The 20,709-nt window shown below is 31.1% G+C and overlaps 1 protein-coding gene across 5 annotated transcripts in view; it reads right to left on the bottom strand.

Annotated features, from left to right (window-relative positions):
• Positions 1–20,709, bottom strand: part of FER (FER tyrosine kinase) — a 234,035-nt gene that overhangs the window by 94,295 nt on the left and 119,031 nt on the right. For all 5 annotated transcript variants that reach the window (XM_074281925.1, XM_074281927.1, XM_074281929.1 and 2 more), the window contains 2 exons: positions 13,665–13,787; positions 3,539–3,595 (listed from right to left, as the gene is read on the bottom strand). In XM_074281925.1, coding sequence (XP_074138026.1) covers positions 3,539–3,595; positions 13,665–13,787 — 180 coding nt within the window. The remainder of the gene's footprint in view (positions 1–3,538; positions 3,596–13,664; positions 13,788–20,709) is intronic.

Genomic DNA, 20,709 nt, shown 5'->3' with positions numbered 1-20,709 from the left:
CTACAAAATTTATTGTAACCAACTTTTAATTACTTAGGAATTATCAATAGTTTTTTTGGAGTAAGAGTTTACTTTTAATCCATTTTGACAATCTTAATAAGCACTTATTATGTTAATGGCATGCTTCTAGGAAGAGGGATTAAAAAGATCTAATTTTCAAAGGGGTTTGATTATGATTATTTTTTTGTTATGTAAGGCAATTTTGATTTGGGTCTTAAAGAAGTAAAGGGTTTTTAAAGAAATGGGAATGATATAAAATGAGGAATTTATTCTAGTTATTGAAATAGTATGGAATAATAGTAAATAAAGGTACAGGATAAGAGTAGTCTAATTACTTAGTAACTTAGAAAACTAGATAAAAAAAAAACTGTAAGCTTCCCACTTGTAAGCTCACTGAAAGTAGCCACTGTTTACCATTCTTTGCTTAGCACAATACCTGGTATATAGTAGTTAAAACTTGTTGATTAACTGACAATAACTGTGATTCTGAAAGCTCTATAAGAAAGGTAAATTCTAGGAAGAGATAGAAGTTATAAACAGAGGTAAGGAGATAAAAAAAGACAAAGTATATTTCATGAATGGGAAGCAGCACAGATAAGAACTAGGGATATGGGACAGAAATGCAGGAGATAAAGTTAAAAAGATCATTTGAAGTCTAAAATATGATTTACAAAAAGGTAAAGGTAGACTTTCTGAATAATTGATGGTTTCTGAGCTGAGGAGTGGCATAACTAGTAATTTGGATGGCACTGGATTCTAAGAAGATAATTTTATAATAACCAATTTACCATAATTCCAAGAAATATCCTGTTCACTTGATAATTCTATTTTCTATTCACTGACAATCATTATGTAGTGATTCATTTTATTCTATTTGAAGAATTTCTTATGGAATGATTTATCAACTGTCATATAGGTTTTTTAGAGGACAGTCTTTCAAAGGAGGTTAATTAAACTTGCTGAAATTGGCACATTCTACTTCTGGTACTATTAAGTTTTTGAAATTTTTTTTTAATGAATTCAATTTTAATTTTACTCCCAAACTGCATTTTAAAAAATAAGATGACTAAATATAATAATTATTAGAGGGATTTTCTTTAATTGAAAAGAAAAATTTCCCTACTACTGAATATTTCAGCTTGTCACATACTCTCTTCTTGTTTGGCAGCTGTTTTATATGTATTATAATAATTATTTATTATTTTTTTTATTTTCCATTCCTTTATCATTCTAAATTTTCCATTGTATCTTATGATTCAAGGACCTGAAGATAATGAATGTAGCTTCCATAAAAAATGATTAAAGAATAGAAAGCAAACATCTATTACTATTCTTTAGTTTGGGGCTCTTCCCCAAATTTTTCAACATCAATAACATATAAAGTTATTTGTATGTACAATGGAAATTTTGTGTCTTAATTTTATGAATTTATTAAATAGCTTATATCTTGACCATATCTTTAGCGGTACAATTTAACAAGCCCTTCATTGGTCCCTATTATAAGCCAAGTGCCATAAATTATTTCATAAAATTTATATTTCCTGAATAGCAAATTTATCACATATTATTAATATCTACTTTACATATTATACCTTAATTATAAGACATTAATAATTTATGGATGAGATTGTTTGCCTTTCACATTTCTTACTGTAAATTTTTTGAAATTTTACACTGTCTTGAATTTCATATCATGAAGATAAGATCAATCAAATCTTTTTATAGAAACACATCTAATGAAATAAATCAATATTTTAAATAAACATTTAAGCATTATAACTGAAGTATAAACAAAAGAATATTTAATTTGCATTTACTTTCTTCCATTCTCACTAGTTTTTCTTCCATTTCTTATGGAGCAATAACATATGCATTGGAACTTCCTTATAAAGTTAGTGTTGAGAAAAAGGAATAGTATAATCATATAATTTTTCTGTAATATACAGTATCTATATTTTTATATAGCTTGAGTACTATGTTTAAAAAAATGCATTGCTGCATATATATGTCTATTTATAACATTGTTAAAGGGTCCAGATGTGATTTTAATGAAATTCCTTCTATGAGAGCTCCCACTGTTCTGCAACTTACCGTAAGAAACTTAACCAGTGCCATAAAGGCATTATATATTAGACACAGGACTTGAATTTAGATCTTTCTTATTTGACACTGGCCTCCTTAACACAAAACTGTTTCTTATCTTGAGATGATTTATATTTAAAATCTTTATCCAATCTGGTGATATAATTTGATATAGAATTTTTAGAATTAAAATGTTTAATGCATTGTTGATGGAATTGTGAAATGATCCATATATTCTGGAAAGCAATTTGCCCAGCTATAAAACTGTGTATATGACCCTTGATCCAGCAATGGGTCTGTATTCCAAAGAGATCATTAAAAAGGGAAAAGGACCCACATGTGCAAAAATGTTTGTAGCAGCCCATTTGTAGTGGCAAGGAATTGGAAAGTCAGTTGCAGAATACCTGAATAAATTATGACAAATTAGGTAATAAAAAAATTATTGTTCTATAAGAAACAAAGGATGTTTTCAGAAAACCTTGGAAAGACTTATGAATTGATGCTTAGTGAAGTGAGTAGAACATCAACAAATATGTGTGATGATCAACTGTGATAGTCTTAGCTCTTCTCAATGCACTACTTCAAAGCAATTCCAATAGATCTGGGATGGAAAATACCATCTGCACCCAGAGAGAGAACTATGGAGACCAAATATAGATCAAAGTATAGTATTTTCACCTATTTTTCCTGTATTATTATTGTTGTTGTTTTTTCTTTCTCATGTTTTTGGGTTTTTTCCCTTCCTTTTGGTGTGATTTTTTTTTTTTTTTGCTTAACACAACAAATATGGAATATTTTTAAAAGAACTGCACATATTTAACCTATATCAGATTACTTGGGGAGAAGGAAAAAAAAATTGGAAAATAAAATGTTGCTAATATGAATGTTGAAAATATATTTACATGTATTTGGAAAAATAAAACAGTATTGAAAATTTTTTAAAAATTAAAATTAAAAGTGTTAATATTTAATTTTTTGAACTATTTCTGGTATATAACCCAGAAAGAGAAAGAAAGAATAAAGAATACAATTTGTTTAATATACTCTACTTCTACATAAGATCTTTCATTATTTCACTTGTACAGTGACACTATTTTAAAGATACACATTTGTATTTGTAATATATCTTTTTCTCGTGTTTCTTCAAAAAAATTATGTAGGTTATCTTTTAAGCTATTATGAAACTTTAAATTATTACTCAGTTTCAACACAGTTGTTTTAATAGGCAAAAATATCAAAAGTGAACTGTATGTATACATTCACATATACATATACATCATCAGATGTGGTACTATGCTTTCATTAATTTGTTTCAAATACACCTTAATGAATTTTAGGAAATAAGAAAAAAAATTAGTTTTGAAGAAAAAAAAAAAAGAAATCTTAAGACTTTACTACAAATATAAAATACAAACTTGAATAGAACTTTTAAAAGTTAAGACATTTAATTATTTACCTTGCCTAGTAGTTCTCCCAATGTGACATCTTCATGACTAAGAACCCATTTCTTATCCTATATAAAATAAAATAAAACAAAACACTTGTTTAACCCACTGAAGAATATATTTCCTAGAATAGAAGTTGTATTTGAGTCACAGAAAAAAAAAAGTCTAATAAGGTATAACCTTAAGAGAGAATAAAATAGATTTAAGAAACATTGTTGCTCAATAGGATATTAAACTCTATCTTATGGCAAATTTTGATCAGTTGACTAAACAACGTGCTAAATAGCTTTAGCATAATAAATAGCATACCTCCTAGCAAGCATAAGCTATGATGGGTCATAGTAAAGAGGCAGTGAGATCAAAATGTAGCATACAAGAGGGAAAGCAGTATGAAATTGGTCTGAAAATACAAATGCAACTAGATTATAAAAGGAGACTGGAGGTTAACCTGAGGTTCAGAGTTCTGAGCTGAAGTAGGCTAAGCAGATTGGTGTCTACCACATCAATATGGTAAGCCCCCAGGAATAAAGGAAGGAATGGGCACCAGGCTTGAGAGTAGAACTGTATCAGGCTGGAAACAACAGATCAAAACTGTGAAGCCTTTAAAAAATAGAGCAATAAAAATAATCCCAGGGAAGATATTATATTTGTGGTAGAGGTTAAGAGAAGAGGGAAAGGGGGGCCAATAAAAAGGATCTCAGCTTTATAAATATGTTGAATTTGAAGTAACAGCAGGAGACCTAAATAGACTTTGTTCAACAGATGGCTGAGCAGTTGCACAAGCTCAGAAGTTGATAAAAGGTCAAAGATGGTAATATAATTTTGGTAGACACCCAATAGGTATGATCAATGAAATTATTAAATGGATGATATCCCTGAAGGAGTCGTAAAACCAGAGATTATCATAGGTCTGAGAACAGAACTTAGAAAGCACTCACATTATAAGTTTTGGGAAAGAAAGGAAACAATAAAAGAAACATAGAAATAGAGACATAAGAAGAAAAACAGAAAAGGGTAATACAATTAAATCAAAGAAGACTAATGAGAAAAAAAAAGCTTTGGATTTGGAAATCAGAAGATTTGGGGAAATACAATCCAGGTAAGAAGAACCAACTTATGTTTCCTTTCTATAATACTCCAAATTCAACTTTTGCTCAAAGGAACCTACCTAAAGCTTTTGGAGCAGTTTTACTTTACAGAATCTTTCTACTGATGGTATATTGCTACATGTCCATTATACTACATTTCCTTCAGACCAACTTTTTATTTCTATCATCCAAAAATGAAAAGTCAGGTTTAAAAGTTTTTTTTTTTAAATTAATACTTAAGGGAAGTGAAAAGGTGAAATAAAAACAAATTTATAGAGTTCAGAATAATTAAGTTATAAAACAAAGGAATTGTATCTATCTGATTATTATCTAACAAAAATCTAATTAAAGAGGATTAAGAAGTAAGAGAATAGAAGGACAAAGGACAAAAACCCATGACAATGGGTCCATGACAATAGAGACCTAAGACAGGAGGCAAAAGAAGTAACAATGTCAAATTAAATAAATTGTACAAATCCTTTGTACATTTAAAGCAGGTTGAAAATTAATTTTTATTTAATAGGACATGATTTGATATTTTAAATACACACACATATATAACATAAGTAATTTTAAAATTATTTCTATATAATGTTTTAGCCAAGAAAAATGGATTATAGTTAATACTGGCATTATTTTAGCTATAGGTAGGTAATAATTCTCAATTTAGAGCATACCTGTTGTCAATCAGTTTTAATTATCTAAAAATACTGAGTTGTGATTTCCACATTAAGTCTTTTGTTTTTTGGTTGTTGTTGAGTGAGACAACTGGGATTATGTAACTTGCCCATGGTCACACAGCTAGTAAGTGTTAAGGGTCTGAGGCTGAACTTGACCTCAGGTCCTCTTGACTCCTGAATCAGTATCCTATTCACTGTGACATAAGAGTTTGATTTTTTTTTTCTTTTTTCCAAACATACCTAACATTTTCTTCAATTACTTTTCAAGTATTTTTTATCTTAACCATTATATCATAATGGAGTTTACTAAAATGTTTATCGATCCTAATATTTTAAATTTTTTATTTTATATATTCAAAATATAAAAATTACTTGGAAAATTTGATAGCATTGGGCAGTTAGGTAACACAATATAAGGAACACTGGACTTGGAATCAGACAGACTTGAGTTCAAATCTGCCCTCAGACTTGACACTAGCTCTATGAACTGTAAGTCACTTAATCCTGATTGCCTCAAGGAAAAAAAAAAAAAAAAAGGAAAAGAAAATTTAGTATTATTAACTATATAGAATAGGCCTACAATAATTAGGATGTAAATGATCATGAAGCAGAAATGTGGCTCAATCTGCTACAACTTTTTAGTGTAGAAATGGAGCAAGTACTAGTTTCTACATTATTTAATCTGTTTATAAACATTGTTACGTTTATACAGAATGTGCCAAAAGTCTTGGTGCAATTTTAAGTCAATATGACTTTAATGATATCAGAATACATTTCACAAGGGAAAAAATTGGTGAATAAGACAAAAAAACATATCCTTCTATACGGGGGTCCCTAAAGTATTAATGTGGTTTTAATCTATGAAGGCTTTAAGCTGTGAAGGCTTTAAAATTGCATTAAGACTTTTAGGACACTCTCTATAGCAAGTGTTCTTCCATTGATCAACCTTTTTTCCCCTATTTAATGTCTAACTAAAATTAATTTAAGAAAAAAATAATTTAAAGATCATTATAATGTTTACTTAACTATGATTCAATGAACAAAAGGGACTTACTCTTTGAACACTAATATAAGTATTTTATGGAAATAGCCAAAAAACACTGGAAAGCGATTAACATTTTAAATTTTTAAAAATTAAATCTTCAAAATTATCTCTGGCTATAGAAGTCATTCAAATTGGTGAATAGTACAGGAAATAAGTAACATCTTCGCTCACCAACCGAAGGGAAACTATAACCTTCAGCACTGGTTGCAGGTAACAAGTCACTAGTTTGGTACACAGGAAGAACACATGTTATCTTTGCTTATGAAATCAATCTATTTTATCTAAACGTCACTGAGAAGAATGTAGATAACTTCTACAATGTTACTTTAAAAGTCTTTGGAGCTATTTTTAATCTTTTTTAACTGAGAGAATTAAAAAAATAAATCAAGATGATTAGAAGAATAGTACAAATTCCATTTAGATATCTATTCAGTTCTTCACAATAAAAACCCATCCAAAGAAAAAGTTTTTGATAATCCTCTTGAAGAGTCTAACTTTTATTTCTATCAATCTGATCCACACTGAGGATTAAAATTAAAAGCATTTTGGTTTTATTTATTTTTTAATTTGATCAGTAAATAAGTAAAATAAGGAAATAAGGAAATAAGGAAAGTGAATTAATCATGTCTTTTAAAACGAAATTTCATTTTTGAAAACTTTAGTTTACAAAACAATAAGAATCAGATGACTTGAATTTAATCCTCACTTTTCCATTTATTAACAGCATAACCCTTGAAAGTCATTTAACTTCTCTGTGACTCAGTTTCTTCATCTATTGAAAGAGATTAATAATGTTTATATCCCCACAAAATTGCTCACAGTTAAAAAAAAACAAAACACCAAGTAAATAAGTTATTTTATAATATTTGTTTCAAAATAGTAATTATGACATATTTTCTAAAAATATTGTGAGAAACAATACAATGTAGGCCCACTGTGGAAATCTAGTCAAGCAGCCTCAATTATTCCATGTGATTAAAAAATCTATACCCATAAAGGTAGCACTACATTATAATTCTTTGAGAATATAATTTTTAAAAACACAAAGTAAAATAATTACTTTAATTGACCCATCCTTCCCAAAGAGATACCATAAAATGAATTTCTTCCTTTTTTTTTTTCCTGAGGCAACTGGGGTTAAGTGACTTGCCCAAGGTCTAGGAAGTATTAAGTGTCTGAGGCCACATTTGAACTCAGGTCCTCCTGACTTCAGGGCTGGTGCTCTATGCACTGCACCACCTAGCTCCCCCAATGAATGAATTTCTCTCTTTCTTTCTCTCTCTCTCTCTCTCTCTCTCTCTCTCTCTCTCTCTCTTATTAATTTTATAATTATAACATTTTTTGACAGTACATATGCATAGGTAATTTTTTACAACATTATCCCTTGTACTTCCTTCTGTTCCGAATTTTTCCCCTCCTTCTATCCACACCCTCCCCTAGATGGAAGGCATTCCCATACATATTAAATATATTATAGTATATCCTAGGTACACAATATAAGAACCGAATTTTGTTGTTATTATTGCAAAGGAAGAATTAGATTCAGAAGGTAAAAATAATCTGGGGAGAAAAACAAAAAATGCTAACAGTTTACACTCATTTCCCAGTGTTCCTTTTCTGGGTGTAGCTGATTCTGTCCATCATTGATCAAGTGGAATTGGATTAGCTTTCTCTGTGTTGAAGATACCCACTTCCATCAGAATACATCCTCATAACAGTATCATTGTTGAAGTGTGTAATGATCTCCTAGTTCTGCTCGTTTCACTCAACATCAGTTGATGTAAGTCTCTCCAAGCCTCTCTGTATTCATCCTGCTGGTCATTTCTTACAGAACAATAATATTCCATAACATTCATATACTATAATTTACCCAACCATTCTCCAATTGTTGGGCATCCGTTCATTTTCCAGTTTCTAGCCACTACAAAAAGAGCTGCCACAAACATTTTGGCACATACAGGTCCCTTTTCCTTCTTTAGTATTTCCTTGGGATATAAGCCCAGTAGTAACACTGCTGGATCAAAGGGTATGCACAGTTTGATAACTTTTTGGGCATAGTTCCAAATTGCTCTCCAGAATGGTTGGATTCTTTCACAACTCCACCAACAATGCATCAGTGTCCCAGTTTTTCCACATCCCCTCCAACATTCATCATTATTTGTTCCTGTCATCCTAGTCAATCTGTAATAATATCTCAGAGTTGTCTTAATTTGCATTTCTCTGATCAATAGTGATTTGGAACACTCTTTCATATGAGTGGAAATAGTTTCAATTTCATCATCTGAAAATTGTCTGTTCATATCCTTTGAATGAATGAATTTCTTAACAGTAACAGCATGATATTTTGGAGTTTTTATTTTTAAGTTTCCAATAAAATTAATAACCCTTAAAATTAATAGCTGAATAAAATTTCACAATGCATAACATTGTTAAAAACTATAATCTTGCCAGTATTTATACTGGAAAATAACTGCATGTCTACTTTTACACAGAGATTTTCAGAAAGCCTGTTTCATTATACCAGCTTAGAACATTTGTTCCACTCAAGATTTCAATCCCACCACATTTTTAAAGCCAAAGGATTATTCAGAATTGATCAGCTTTCTCAATGATTTTATAAAATTTTTACAGTAGATAAGAATATGTAAGATGGATCACTTTGTTGGAACATTTTTTAGAAACTTTCAGTAACTGAACAATTGTTAAAATGCTACATGCATTAAGTTTATATAATCCAAGAGTTATTTACAACCAAATATTTTCTATTTATGAAAGATTTAACATAAATGATCATCTTTACAACATATCTTATCTACTTCATTTTTACCTCATCCTCTTATAGCAATTCCTAATTGTTCTTATTTTTATTCATGCCATACATATGCTCACATCTTTTCCAAAGAAAAAAACTTCTGTTTTCACTAGCAAAATATGAACTAGAAGTATTAAGTGTTAATTAAATAAAAGGTCCTAGAAGAAGTGTTTGTCCTACATTCACCAATGCTTACAGTTTTAACTTTAGAGCTTGTTTTATATTGAAAATTATAGCCAATTATTCTGTTAACAAAACAGGCATTATATAAGAATTCTTATATAATGGATCAGACATTATATATCTATTCTCTCTATATAAGCACATATACCTGTGTTTGTACAGGCTAGCTGAAAAGATATATGGGTCAAAATTTTCATCTTAAAACTCTACTTAGTCAAATTCCATGAAAAAGCTGTCTATACTCTTGGCTTTTTCTTCTCTCACTTACACCTGAGCTCTTTACAATCTAACTTTAGACTTCATCTCTCAAATGAAATTGTTTTCTCCAAAGTGATATCTTAATTGCTAAGTCTGTGAATTTTTCTCAGTTCTAATTTTTATCCTATTTTTTGCATTTGATATTATTGACCACCTTCTCCTTCTGGATATTACCCCTTATCTCTGAGCCTTTGTGACACAACATTCTACCTCTGAAATTTCTTCATACTCTACTTCGTTGAATCAACATCTAAAAATTACATAGCCAAAGTGTTAAGTGTTTTCTAAAATTCTCTCCTAGGTCTTCTCTTTTCTCTCCATATTCTCTCTTTCATAAGCCCATCAACTCACATGAGATTAATTAACATTTCCATGCAGATGTTTTTTATTTATAAATCATTGGTCCTACTATCTCCCTAGTTCTTTAGTTGACATCACCAGTTGTCCATTGAATATCTCAAATGGGGATTTCCAAGCCATATTTTTAATTCAACATATCTAAAATCAGAACTTACTATCTTACTTTCCCCCTTAATTTTTCCTTATTCCAAACATTTTCTGTTCTATCAAAGGCACCACCATACTTCTAGTCTCCAAGGTTCCTAATTTCATCGTCATGCAAGATTCTTTATTGTTACCCCATACCTCTAGTCAGTCCCCAAATCTTACTGATTCTACCTTCACAACATCTTTCATGTCCTGCTTTTTCTCTGAAATCACAGTAATCACCTAAATTCAAACCCTTATTAATTCTCACCTGGATTACTGCAACAGCCTCATAATTTATTTCCTACTTTCAAATTTCTCATCCCTCTCATCCATCCTACACAATAATGCCAAAATAATTTTCAACTCACCATTTCTCTCCCTTACTCAGTCAACTCCAATGGTTTCTTTCTGCCTTTAGGATCAAATGTAAAATGCCTCAATTTAATTGATAAAAGCCTTAGGAATCAGATTTTCTAATTTCATTGGAAATTACCCTTTCCACATTTTGTGATCCAGCCAACATGATTTTCTCTCTATTTTTTACTCACTATACTTCACCAGAAGACTGGAAAGCTCATAGGAAATTTATTTGAAAGCTAGGTAAGCATTATGATATATGCTTAGTGTACCTATAGAAACATTACATGATTTCAGTAGGTGACAGCAGGCAAGCTACTGAAGGACTGAATCTATGACAAGTCTAGAAGAAGGCAAGAAAAGAGGAGACACAGTGAGTATCCTTGGATATATGAGGGTATCAAGAACATCCAGGCTCTACCAGAGAGCCACTAAGTGCAGGTCAATAGCAGTGATCAGTCAACAAACAATAATTAATAGAGGGAAAGCACTAGAATTAAGAGGATTTGAAAAAGGACTCCCATAGAAGATGGGATTTTACCTGAGACTTAAAGGAAACCAGGGTAAAGATTGGAGAGAGAGAGCTTAAAGGAACATTTGAAGCCTAGAGTTGAGAGGTAGAATGTATCGTTTATGGACCATGAGGGCCAATGTCACTGGGCCAAAGACTACATAGTAAAGAAAAAAAGTATAAGAAGACTAAAAAGGTAGGAGAGCACTAGGTTACGAAAGGCTTTGAATACTAGAGGATCTTTATATTTTATTGTGAAGATGATATGAAATTACAGGAGTTTACTGAGCAAGAAGGTGACTGAATCTAGTAAATCATTCTGGTGATTGGAGAATGGAGTGGAATAGGGTAGAGAATGGAGAAAAAGAGACTTACCAGCAGGCTACTGCCATAGTCCAAGCATGAGATGATGAGGGCCTGCACTAGAGAGGTGGGAGTGTCAAAAAGAAGAGTTGGGTGTATTTCAAAGATATTAAGAACATGAAACTGACAGGTCTTGTCAGCAAATTAAATATAGGGGGATAAGAGTAAAGAATCTATGATAACAATATGAGCTTGAGGGACTGGGAGGAAAGCATTAACCTGGAAAGTAATACAGAAGTAAAGCAAAAGAGAGTCACTCTGGGAAGAAAGATAAAGATTCTGTTTTAGTGACTTGAAAAGTGGAGAAAGGTGAGGAAAGTAAGACATATTTGGGAAAGAATGAAAGAAGTAAAAAACTTAAAGATTACACAAAAGCTTTGTCTTTTCATCATGAATTCTTTCTTAGAATAATGCCAGATTAATCCCATATCTTTGTATCAAGCCCTAATCTCACTCCAGAAGTCCTGATTACTAATTATCTATTAAATATTATCAACTAGATGCCTCTTGGGCATCTCATGCTTAATATGTCAAAAGAGAACTCATTATCTTTTCATCAGAATAATCTGCTTAATTTTCCTATTTTGTCTGAGAGTACTTGCATTCATACAGATAATCAAATTCATGTTTTAGAGTCATCTTTGTTTCTTCCCTTTCCTTCACATATAAGTAAAATGTCAAATCTTGTGGATTCTACCTCGGTAATGTATTTTATCTATTGCCTTCTCTCCACTCTAGTTTAGGTTCTCCAACATCTTTTAATTTGACTAGTAACATAGTCTCTTAAATGGTATCTCATCCTTCAGTCTCTCTAATCCATTCTGAAAAGAGTTAATGAACTGAAACATCTAAAACCAAAGGTCTGATCTACATTACTTCTCTCTCTCTCTTTTTTAATCATTGTAATTATAGTGCTTAGTTCATTTTCATAGAGTCAGCTGTCAAAATGATAACTTTGGATAATTTTACTCTATTATTCATTCAACTGGGATCTGACAACAAAAATGAGATCATTATCTCTGGATGGCCACTATTAAAAAATCTACATTTTCTTTCCTTCTTTCTTTCTTTCTTTTTTTAAATTAAAGCTTTTTATTTTTCAAAACATATCTATGGACAATTTTTCAACATTAGTCCTTGCAAAATTTTGTGTTCCAATTTTCCTTCCCTTCCCCCACGCCCTACCCTAGATGGCAAGTTGTCCAATATATGTTAAATCTAATGTATGCATATATATTTATACAATTATTGTGCTGCAGAAGAAAAATCAAATCAAACCAGCTTTTTTTTTTTTTTTTTTAAAGAAGCAACATAAAATGCAAGCAAGCAACAACAAAAAGAGCGAAAATGCTATGTTGTGAACTACATTCAGTTCCCACAGTCCTCTCTCTGGGTGTAGATGACTCTCTTCATCACTGAACAATTGGAACTGGTTATGTTACTTCTTTTAAGAAGTTCTAGTGAGCTCCCTCTTTTTTCACGAACAAAATGCAAAGCTCCTTTCTTTGGAGCTAAAAGGACTTCACAATTTGGCTCCAAATTACATTTCCAAGCTTACTTCATATTATTCTCCCTCATGTGTTCTATTTATGCATTTATGTTTGCTGTCCCTATACTTGAAATTCCATCTTCTACTTCTAAGCCTTTGCATAATAGGCTGTTTCGCTAACATCTGCCTCAATGTACCCACTCCTCAATTCTTTCATGTAGAATCCCCACCTTCCTTCGAAGTTCAGTTCAACTACTATCTCCACTTCAACTACTATCTCCAACAGGAAACCCATAGTGCAATTCCCCCAAACTGCTAGGGCACTCTCTCCCAGAAATATCTTTTTAAAAAATTATCTATATCAATTAAGCAAATAATAAATATTTAATAAGAGCCTACTATATGTGTATTGTTTCCAAACTATAAACTATAAACTCCTTGAAGGCAGGAACTGTTCCTTTTTTTTTGTTTTGTTTTTGTATGCCCAGTGTCTATCACCATGACTGGAATATTAGGCAATTAATAAACATTTACCGAATCAGTATTAAAAGTGATACCGTGGGAATAATAAATGTTACTATATTATCAAAGTTATACACAGTATACAACTGATGAATAATGCATATATTAGGAATAATACACATGTAATATGAACTCTAGCAAGAATTAGCAATATATATACTCCAACAATATATTATTTCAATAAATCTTGAAAATGGAGGTTCTAGCTAAATTAATCACAGTATTTATCATACAAAACTTAAAATTTGTCCTAAAGTTTATATTTATATATGAGAACAGTATTTACTATATGAAAGGGAGACACATCAAACATTCTTGTTTTTTAAAAAATAGAACATACCTTAACAACAGGGTTCAGCAGGACTACACCTGATTTCTTAGTTATGACTTGCTTTGTTGTATAATGATAATCTATAAGTTGAGGAATGTTTGTAAATCCAGTTCCTTCAAATCGATATAGATTCTGGAAAAGAAAAAAATTATATTTTAGAAAATGAAATGTAAAGAAATTACAAGATAATCATAGAATTTCAGATTGAGTAAGAACTTGAGAGATAAGCTATTATAACTCCCATGTATAGAAATTGCAATTTACAAAAATCAAGCTGGTCCAGGTAACATTATTAATAGTTGACAAAGCTGATACTACAAGTCTCCTACATAATCCTTTAGATTTAACAATATAATAATGATATTGCAAGTTAATTTCTAAGTTAGAAATATTTAATATATTAGCTATTTATGCCTTTTACTGAATGCATCCTAAACTTTTAATAAGTCAATATTTATTAGCCCACCTATTAGCAGTTCTTCATTCCAAACTATTATATAAACAATCAATTAATAAGCAAATGTCCCAAATCAGGGGGAAGCTGAGACACTTTAACCTCCATTGTGCTTGTAGAATCGAAGAGGGAAGAGTCAGAAATCAAATGACAAGTATCTATCTTTTAAAAAGCTGAAACACTAAATTTTAAGAGGAAGAAAACTGAATAAAAACCTAAATCAATAGGGAGCATTCTAAAATTAAAAGGATTTCATCAAAGAGATTATAAATCTCTCTTTTAACAAATAATATCCATGAAAAGGTAAGTGAACTGATATCTAATAAAATGTGGAATTCCATAAACTTCTCAGAGAGCAAGAAGAAGAAATCCCAGAATAAAATTCACAATGGAAATTAAGGATGAATATGGGTAAGAATTGTAGAGCTCTCAATGCAGACCAAAAAAAAAAAAAAATCATAATAAAAAAACCTGAATCTACAGCAAAAAGTTTCTGTAAAGAAACAAAATTGAAAATAACAGGGAGGAAAACCTAAAAGAAAAGAAAAGCAATGTTAAAAGAAAACTGCCTACATGAACCAGAATCATTGTCCTTTAAAATAAGATTCACGGGCACAACTTAATGTCATGTTCTAGGAAAAACATGACAAATGAATATCACAATGCTGAAAAACTTCCCAGAACTTCTGAATATAGAAAACAATTATTAGATTAGAATTAATTAAGAGAATTCAAAGATTCTACACTTTAAACTTACAGAGTAATTAAATTTAATAATTCTAGTTTTACCAAATTCTGTAAAAAGCAAAGAGAAAAACTTCCAAATGTGAAGGAAAAGAAATCCAAAAGACATAAAAGTTTCCCATGACCACCAAAAAAGACAAAAGGACGTGAAATAATAGCACATTCTGAAAGTAAAGTAGTTCTAGCTGTAAACCAAAATGACATTCTGTAAAACTGTCTTTTAAGACATCAATATCAAAAGGATATTCAACAAAAGAAACATTTGAGGTAATTCTGTCCCTCCCACCAAAACCAAACTAATCAACCTAGATGTATGCAGATTATTCAACTTGCAAACATCCCAAACGTTATCAGAAGGTAAATAAATATAATTACCAAGGAGAGATTAAATAATAAAAAATTGATGTTTACAATATTTTTAAAGAAAAAGACAGATGCATAGTCAAAAAACATTACTAACAAAAAGATTGTCAAAAGCAAAAAAAAAAAAAAACAACACAAGGAGATTGAGATGCAAGTAAAATATTAAAAAATTGAAGTATTATTGATTAAAAGAGAATTTTGGCAGAAATGTCTCAAATGTCTTTCTCTAGTTTTGAAAAAACTCCTATACTGACTTCTGATACTATCTTAGCAAGAAGAAAGTAGCAAGAGAACTGGAAAGGAAGGAAGTGAAACTTTTAGGAAGAATAAAGGTAGAGAATATCAATGTAATTAAGAAAGGAAGTAACACTAAGGAATGAATTGATAGTGGAAAAGCTATATGTCAATGATGAGATATATCCTTCATAATCGATGATGAGTTTAGTGCATTAGCAAACCAGTTTTTCTAAGAATTAAGTGTAGACATGCTGATCTGGAATAAAGGGATTAGAAGCAGCTATTATGAAATGTGAAAAACATGAAGCCAATGATAAGATGGTGAAGGAAACAGAAATAGAAACAAATAGGATCTAAGGACAATATCTACCACAGGGTACTTTTTTGATCCAAAATTACCTGCCTCACAAATAAACAGAAGATTGAAGCATAAGAGAAAAAGGGATAATATACAAGCAATAATACAGAAATTGGTAGTGGTAAATGCGTTTTTATTAAGCTTTTATATTATTTAAATGAGTTTTCCATTAACTTCAGCAGCTTCTCAGCTTATTGCTCATAATTTGTCTTGAGTGTAGTTACATTCATGTTAGATAAGCATAAAACTGGGGCAGCAATCTTTTCAAAAAGATTACTATCTTTGCCTTTGCAAGCATATTAATAAATTGCAAAATAAAATTCCAGAATAGACTAAGTGATGTGAATAAACTACATAAAAAAGAAAATTAATAAACAAGAAAAACTTGGAGATGAAAAGGATGGTATTTTAAAAATAAACACATTGGGAGAGAGAAAAGTCAGCAAAAAAAAAAAAAGGAAGGGGAACAAATAACTAAACGAATAAAAGAAACAATTTGAGTAAAACCTCAAATTCAGGAGGAAAAAAATGAAAAGTAGGTGGGAGAAGTTGAGACAGATAGGAGTCTGTATAAGTAAATCAGCACTTTAAGCAAAAAATTAATCATAGCAACAAAGTAACTGATATAAAATATGCGTTTAAATGCCAATAAAAACTGAAAACTCAAAAGAAATAAAGAATAATCTATAAAAATATAAAGATAACAAAATTAAAAGAATCTCATTAAATTCAGATAGGTATAAAGGAACTACTAAGACAATAGACAGTTGGAAGAGGGAGAAACTATGGTCCAGATGTATTTAAGCTAGGTAGCTAGGTGGAGCAGTGGGTAGAGTACCAACCCTGAAATAAAGATGACCTGAATTCAAATCTGGTCTCAGACACTTAACACTTCCTAGCTGTGTGACTCTGGACAAGTTAGTTAACTCCAACTGCCTCAGGAAAAAAAAGAACAATTCAAGTAAAATCGATTAACCAAATATTCTTCAAAATTGAAAAGTAATTTACCAAATTATTTTTTATGAGACAAATATACTCCTGATGTATAAGCTAGGAAAAACACAAAGTTTAAAAAAGAAAGCTAGAATAGTATCATTAAAGAATATCAATTTTAAAATTCTCAATAAAATCTTAACCCTCCAAAAAATTTCTAGAAATTTATCCAAAAAAATTTTTTTATTATAATTATATATTTATGCCAAGGATTTAAGGACAGATCAACAATGTGAAACAATTAACATAATTAGTCATATTAAAAATGAAAATAAACCAAACTACATGATTTCCTTAACAGATGCTGAAAATGCCTTTGTCAAAAAATGTTGATTTATACTAAAAATCATTCAAAGAATATGCAACGAAGAACATTTCTTAACATGATTTTTAAAAATCTAAACTAAAAGCATTATGTAAAATAAAAAAAAATATTGAAAGCTTTTTTAATAAGCATGAGTACAACTTCTAGTATTTTCCAAGAAGTCAACATAAAGGAAAGATGTCCTTCATCCCCACTGTTATGTGTCATAATTCCAGAACAGTAAATAATATGATAAGGAAAAATGAAAAGTATAAAGATAGTCAAGGAAGAGATGAAACTAACCTTGTTTGGTTTCTTAGAAAATCAGCAAAGAAACTGAAACACTTTAATAGTTTTAGTAAAAATAGAATGCCACAAAATAAAGCCACAAAAATGAATAGAATGTGTAGGTAGCAATAAGAAAATCTCAGGAGGGAATAAATAATGCAAAGGTGTTTCCCATTCAAAATAATCTAAGGGTAGAAAAGTAAAGAGATCAGAGTGAGAAGAAACAATAAAGCCCAAGTGCTAACTTTCCTGGAAAGTGGAAAAGCAATTGTCCAATATTTTGACTTACTTTAACAAAGTTTTGTGAAACATTGCTATTCTCCCCCACGACAGAGATTTACAACCCAAGTGCCAATCCTATTCTTCCCTCACCCGCCCCTATATACAAGCAGTTGTGAAGTCTTATTTTGGCCTTCGTAATGTCCCTACTATATATTTCCATCTCTCATTTGACACTGTTCCTTCCCCCTGGTACAGGACCTCATTACTCCATGACTATATTATTACAAAAGCCTGCCAATTGATCTCATGCATGGCCTTAAATCTCTCCCTATTCCAGTTCATCTTCTACTCAGATATCAAAAAATTTTCCTGAAAAGTACAGATATAAACTGTACTACATCCCTTTATTCAAAAAAGTTGTGATTCCTTACTACCTCTAATATCAAATTTAAAATCCTAGTAAATCCAAATACACTAGTAAATCCAAGGATTTTCATTGGGTAATCCCTCATATGTGTAATCTCCCAATCCTTGTCTCTAGCTCTTGGCTATTCTAGGCTCCTTCAAGTCTCAACTAAAGCACCATCTTCTATAAGAAGCCTTTCCTAGTCTTCATCCAGAACCTTAGTGGTTTTTCTCTGATACTATCCCCAATTTACCCTGATTATATCTTATTTGTACATAGTTATTTGAATACTATCTCCCCAATTGTGACTCTTGAAAGTAGGGACAAGGTTTTTTTTTTTTTCCCCCTTTAAAATCCAAGTACCTGGTACATAGTAGGTACATAAGAAATACCTGAATCATCAGGTACTCGGATCAATACCTCATCAACTGAATGAATCATCATCAAACAACAAATATAAGAAGAACATCAAAGTTAGTAATGACTGGGAAATCAAAGGAAAAAACCAAAGTGAGTCATTTTTTCCAGTTTAGGTTAGCATAAAAAGACAGAAATATGTGGACACTGGGGGAAAAATCCAAGCTGGAAGGACCTACTCAGAGTATTCCAGGAAAGACTTATTCTACAATTCAGGACAGAGAGGAAAAAAAGTTATATAGAAGGTAAAAAAAGGACTCAATTTACGGCAGTATTACCCTAAGCCACATATCCTGCTCCTTTGACAGCCCTTTTTGTAGTGGCAAGAAACTGGAAACTGAGTGGATACCCATCAGTTGGAGAATGACTGAGTAAGTGGCCTCAAGAATACACAATGATCAATTCTGATAGATGTAACTTTCCAACAATGAGATGATTCAGACCAATTCCAATGATCTTATGGTGAAGAGAGCCAGCTATACCCAGAGAAAGGACTGTGGGAACTGAGTATGGATCATAACATAACCTTCTCATTCTTTGTGTTGTTGTTTGTTTGCATTTTGTTTTCTTAATTTTTTTTTCATTTTTGATCTGACTTTTCTTGTACAGCAAGATTATTATATAAATATGTATGCATATATTGGATTTAATATATATTTTAACATGTTTAATATATGTTATATTACTTGCCATCTAGGGGAGGAGAATTAGGGGAAGGAGGGGAAAATTTGGAACAAAAGGTTTTGTAAGGAACAATGTTGAAAAATTATCCATGGATATGTTTTGAAAATAAAAAGATTTAACTTTTTAAAAAAGCAGGGGGAACTACATAATTAGGTATTATAAACCAAGGGCTATATAACAAGGATTGCTGGAGATTGCTGGATCTAGCTCAAACTAGGTCTAAGGCTGTATTCAGCTAGGGAAGAACAGTATTCTTCTGGCATGCCAAGGTATGTTGCCTAGACCCAAATCAAGGTCAGGAACTTGCAAAGCACAGAGGAAGAAGGTAAGGGTAAAATTTTTCAAAATAAAGCCATTCAGATCCTGAGAAAATCTGTGGGTCATCTACTTGAGCTGATTGAAATCCTATAATAACACAATACTTAAAATTTACTGAAAACGGCATCAGGATTTCAGAAAGTCCTGAAAAGACTTACATGAAGTGATGATGCTAAATAAAGTGAGTACAACTAAGAGAACATTGTACCCAACAACAAGAAGATTATACTATGATCAATTCTGATGGACATGAATTTTTTCAACAGCAAGGCGATTCAGGTGATTGTCTTGTGACAGAAAGAGTAATATGCACCCAGGGAAGGGACTGGAGGACTAAGTGTGGATCACAACATAGCATTTTCACTTTTTGTTGTTATTTGTTTGCATTTTATTTTCTTTCTCTTTTTTTTTCCTTTTTGATCTGATTTTTCTTGTGCAGCATAGTAATTGTGGAAATATGTACAGAAGAACTTCACATGTTTAACATATATTGGATTACTTGCCTTCTAGGGGAGAGGGTGAAATGAAGGGAGGGAGAAAAAAAAATTTGAAACACAAAGTTTTATAAGGGTGAATGTTGAAAGCTATGCATAGGTTTTGAAAATAAAAAGCTTTATTAAAAAAAATAAAGTGGCATCAGGACCACAGAAAGGGAATTAAAGAATTAAACAACACAGGAAGAGAATTAAAGAATTAAAGAACACAGGAAATTAAGCAAAGTGCCAGTATATAAAGGAGATTCTACCAGGCATAAAGAAAAAGAGAATGGCATCCAGCCAATATCATCCAGTTCCATTCCTTCGCCACATCTCAAATTTATTTACGGCAGGAACTGAGGTTAATGAAAAGTGAATTCTTAAGCATGGGAAGAGTACCAGACAGAGGATTCTCCTACAAAGGAGAAGGAGTCAAAACATGAACAATAAGAGATTATGAGGGAAAAAAAAAATCCAGAAATTATCAAAGATCACAGAAAGAAGGAAACTAAGCTTAAAGCTTTAATAACAAGGAAATAAATTAATGAAGACATTAATAATGAGTGAAAACTACCTCAAAATACAATTATAAACTATACCTGATGAGTAAGAGGGTCCTATAGATTTACAATAGAGTCCTAAACTACCTCAGGATGTTCCCAAATGGTTCAAGAGACAAATAAGAATCATGAAAACAGAATTTATGGCTGACAAAGCAAAAATGGTTGACAGAAAAGAAAAACTTTAATCCACTACGGCAAATGTCATCAAAGAAATAAAAGAAAGAATA

Source organism: Sminthopsis crassicaudata, chromosome 1 (assembly GCF_048593235.1).
Source record: "Sminthopsis crassicaudata isolate SCR6 chromosome 1, ASM4859323v1, whole genome shotgun sequence".
NCBI classification, from domain to species: Eukaryota; Metazoa; Chordata; class Mammalia; order Dasyuromorphia; family Dasyuridae; genus Sminthopsis; species Sminthopsis crassicaudata.
Note: the sequence above shows the minus strand (reverse complement) of the source record. Positions and strands in the feature narration are given on the sequence as shown.